Raw genomic sequence first — 4,401 nt, forward strand, 5'->3', positions numbered from 1 at the left:
TATATACTGATGATGATATATGATATATATCAATATATATATATACTGAACCCATATTCATATATATATATATATACATACATACATATATATATATATATATATATATATATATATATATATATATATATATATATATATATATATATATATATATATATATATATATATATATATATATATGCAGCATTCAAAATACACCCAGTTTGTATTACCAAAGGAACAGAGACCGCCTGAAAGCTCCAGATCAAAGGTCAGGATTTTTGCAGGTTTTTGCAGTATATGATAGATATGAATATATGATTATGATTCATGATTATCAATTATTTCTAGACTGAACCCCATTTCATATTAATGTGTGAATTTTCTCCTTAGCATTAAGGAATTAATCCTGGAACAAAAGGAAAACAAATTTAGGAAAATCACCCTTTTGGATTAGCCAATTATTTATTAGACATTGGTGATGAAATGTATCTAATGAGGGATCTTTTTATTGAAACATGATATTTTTATCACATATAAGCACCTGTGTCATCATAATTAAGCACCTGTGTCATCATAATTAAGCACCTGTGCCATCAATGATTAATTATTAATCAATAATAATTAATTATTAAGCACCTGTACCATCAGTAATTAGTAGTAGTGGAGCATAGATCACCAAGACGATTTAGTTTTCATTACTTGAATAATGTCTCACTTGTAACTTCATTGTCTTAAAGGCGAGGCGTTTTGACGTCACTTGAGTCAGAATATTGTTTCTTTTGTTGGATATTGTGTTGGGACAGTTGGGAATAAAACGCGATTTCCCACAGCATTTCGAGTGGAACGAGGCCGTCATATCTCTATTGGCATTCGTTACCTGAAGGCGAGATCGCTGCACTCGAAACGTGGTGGACATTGAGTTTTAGGTCTAAGTGGCGCCGCGCATGCGCACTTTGATCTCCGCGAAACACGATGTTGCTGGCGAACTTTCTCCATCGAGACATTTTTCATCAATAAATAAGTAAGTAAATGAACCTTTTTCATCAAAACATCTGTTGGACAAGGGAGGTTTGGGTCTTCTCTGATGACGGGACTCGGGGTGGGCCACTTTACGGCACTTAACAGCAACAACTTTCACCTCCATTCACTTTCTGAACGACACCGATCAACAACTTGTAAAACTTGCCACGTTTTCCTTAGAAAAGAAAAAATGAACGGGTTATTTTTTCTCTCTCTCCTCCTCTGCGAAAGGAATCATGAGGTAAGTTTTTTGGGGTCAGATTACGCTTGTTTATTTTCTTTCTTTCTCTCTCTATCTCTCTTTCTCTCTATCTATTTGTCTCTCTCACGACTCTCTCTCTTCTCTCCATCTCTCTCTCTCACTCTCCATCTCTCTCTCTCTTTCTCTCTCTCTCCCTCCCTCTCACTCTCTCTCTCTTCCCTCCCCCCTCTCTTTCTAATACCATTTATCGGATGTATATTCAATCCATTAGTCAATCGGTCGCCTCTCACAGTCTATCACAGTCTATCTAAAATCCATCACAGTCTATCGGTCCGCAGGTCGTAGACGCCTTTCAGTCCACATCTGTTTCTCTCTATCACGCATTTATATAGTTTACTCCTCGCGTTATCTAGAGAGAGAGAGAGAAGAAGGAGAAGGGGAGAGAGAGAGAGGGGGGGGGAGAGGGGGAGAGAGAGAAGGAGAGGGAGAGAGAGAGAGGATGGGAGGGGGGAGAGAGAGAAGGATGGGAGGGAGAGAGAGGATGGGAGGGAGAGAGAGGATGGGAAAGAGAGAGAAGGATAGGGAGAGAGAGAGAGGATGGGAGGGAGAGAGAGGAAGAGAGAGAGAGAGAGAGAGAGGATGGGAGGGAGAGAGAGAAAGGAGGAAAGAGAAAGAAAGAAAGCGATCCATCGAGTAGGAATAAAAAGAAGACAGATCATCCCACACCTGATTATCCTTCTCTTTATCTCACAATAACTTGAACAGCAATAATAATATCTGGTTATAAAAATCAGTGATATCACAACCCTTTCCCCTCTCTCATTCCCACTTATTTTTCTTTCTTTCTTTCTTTACTGTAATCAACCCTTTCCCCTCTCTCATTCCCGCTTATTTTCTCTCTTTCTTTCTTTCTTTCTTTACTGTAATCACGACAACAACTGCGCCATCTGCGGGTAAAGTGAGTGGGCCAACTTTTGCTCCCGAGTGGGTGCCGTTCGGGAAGGCGCCGCTGCAGACTCACCTGGATGCGGCTTCAGGGGCCTTATGGTTGTGGGTCCAGCCGTGGTTGTTGGTCTTGTGGTTGTGGGTTCAGCCGTGGTTGTGGGTTCCTCAGCGGTTGTGGGTTCAGCCGTGGTTGTGGGTTCCTCAGCGGTTGTAGGTTCAGCCGTGGTTGTTGGTCTTGTGGTTGTTGGCTCAGCCGTGGTTGTGGGTTCCTCAGCGGTTGTAGGTTCAGCCGTGGTTGTTGGTCTTGTGGTTGTTGGCTCAGCCGTGGTTGTGGGTTCCTCAGCGGTTGTAGGTTCCTCAGCGGTTGTTGGTCTTGTGGTTGTTGGCTCAGCCGTGGTTGTGGGTTCCTCAGCGGTTGTAGGTTCAGTCGTGGTTGTTGGCTCAGCCGTGGTTGTGGGTTCCTCAGCGGTTGTAGGTTCAGCCGTGGTTGTTGAATCAGCCGTGGTTGTAGGTTCAGCCGTGGTTGTAGGTTCAGCCGTGGTTGTAGGTTCAGCTGTGGTTGTAGGTTCAGCCGTGGTTGTAGGTTCAGCCGTGGTTGTGGGTTCCTCAGCGGTTGTAGGTTCCTCAGCGGTTGTTGGTCTTGTGGTTGTTGGCTCAGCCGTGGTTGTGGGTTCCTCAGCGGTTGTAGGTTCAGTCGTGGTTGTTGGCTCAGCCGTGGTTGTGGGTTCCTCAGCGGTTGTAGGTTCAGCCGTGGTTGTTGAATCAGCCGTGGTTGTAGGTTCAGCCGTGGTTGTAGGTTCAGCCGTGGTTGTAGGTTCAGCTGTGGTTGTAGGTTCAGCCGTGGTTGTAGGTTCAGCCGTGGTTGTAGGTTCAGCCGTGGTTGTAGGTTCAGCCGTGGTTGTAGGTTCAGCCGTGGTTGTAGGTTCAGCCGTGGTTGTTGGTCTTGTGGTTGTTGGCTCTGCCATGGTTGTGGGTTCCTCAGCGGTTGTAGGTTCAGTCGTGGTTGTTGGCTCAGCCGTGGTTGTGGGTTCCTCAGCGGTTGTAGGTTCAGCCGTGGTTGTTGAATCAGCCGTGGTTGTAGGTTCAGCCGTGGTTGTAGGTTCAGCCGTGGTTGTAGGTTCAGCTGTGGTTGTAGGTTCAGCCGTGGTTGTAGGTTCAGCCGTGGTTGTAGGTTCAGCCGTGGTTGTAGGTTCAGCCGTGGTTGTAGGTTCAGCCGTGGTTGTAGGTTCAGCCGTGGTTGTTGGTTCCTCAGCGGTTGTAGGTTCAGCCGTGGTTGTAGGTTCAGCCGTGGTTGTAGGTTCAGCCGTGGTTGTGGGTTCCTCAGTGGTTGTAGGTTCCTCAGTGGTTGTAGGTTCAGCTGTGGTTGTAGGTTCAGCCGTGGTTGTAGGTTCTTCAGTGGTTGTAGGTTCAGCTGTGGTTGTAGGTTCAGCTGTGGTCGTAGGTTCAGCTGTGGTTGTGGGTTCCTCAGTGGTTGTAGGTTCAGCCGTGGTTGTAGGTTCAGCTGTGGTTGTAGGTTCAGCTGTGGTCGTAGGTTCAGCTGTGGTTGTGGGTTCCTCAGTGGTTGTAGGTTCAGCCGTGGTTGTAGGTTCAGCCGTGGTTGTAGGTTCAGCCGTGGTTGTTTGTTCCTCAGTGGTTGTAGGTTCAGCCGTGGTTGTAGGTTCAGCTGTGGTTGTAGGTTCAGCCGTGGTTGTGGGTTCCTCAGTGGTTGTTGGTTCCTCAGTGGTTGTAGGTTCCTCAGTGGTTGTAGGTTCAGCTGTGGTTGTAGGTTCAGCCGTGGTTGTAGGTTCTTCAGTGGTTGTAGGTTCAGCTGTGGTTGTAGGTTCAGCTGTGGTCGTAGGTTCAGCTGTGGTTGTGGGTTCCTCAGTGGTTGTAGGTTCAGCCGTGGTTGTAGGTTCAGCTGTGGTTGTAGGTTCAGCTGTGGTCGTAGGTTCAGCTGTGGTTGTGGGTTCCTCAGTGGTTGTAGGTTCAGCCGTGGTTGTAGGTTCAGCCGTGGTTGTAGGTTCAGCCGTGGTTGTAGGTTCAGCCGTGGTTGTAGGTTCAGCCGTGGTTGTAGGTTCAGCCGTGGTTGTTTGTTCCTCAGTGGTTGTAGGTTCAGCCGTGGTTGTAGGTTCAGCCGTGGTTGTAGGTTCAACCGTGGTTGTAGGTTCAGCCGTGGTTGTAGGTTCAGCCGTGGTTGTAGGTTCAGCCGTGGTTGTAGGTTCAGCCGTGGTTGTAGGTTCAGCCGTGGTTGTAGGTTCAGCCGTGGTTGT

General features: G+C 46.9%; 1 protein-coding gene across 1 annotated transcript in view; it reads right to left on the minus strand.

Annotated features, from left to right (window-relative positions):
- Nucleotides 1-2,334: 2,334 nt before the first annotated feature.
- The window catches only part of LOC138860076 (cell surface glycoprotein 1-like), a gene marked incomplete at its 3' end in the record, with an annotated part of 5,119 nt that continues 3,052 nt past the window's right edge, over nt 2,335-4,401 (minus strand). Inside the window, exons 3-4 of the mRNA XM_070116890.1 lie at nt 3,331-4,227; nt 2,335-2,880 (exon numbers count right to left, since the gene is read on the minus strand). Coding sequence (XP_069972991.1) covers nt 2,335-2,880; nt 3,331-4,227 — 1,443 coding nt within the window. The remainder of the gene's footprint in view (nt 2,881-3,330; nt 4,228-4,401) is intronic.

The sequence above is a fragment of the Penaeus vannamei genome, chromosome 39, assembly GCF_042767895.1.
Source record: "Penaeus vannamei isolate JL-2024 chromosome 39, ASM4276789v1, whole genome shotgun sequence".
Lineage (NCBI taxonomy): Eukaryota > Metazoa > Arthropoda > Malacostraca > Decapoda > Penaeidae > Penaeus > Penaeus vannamei.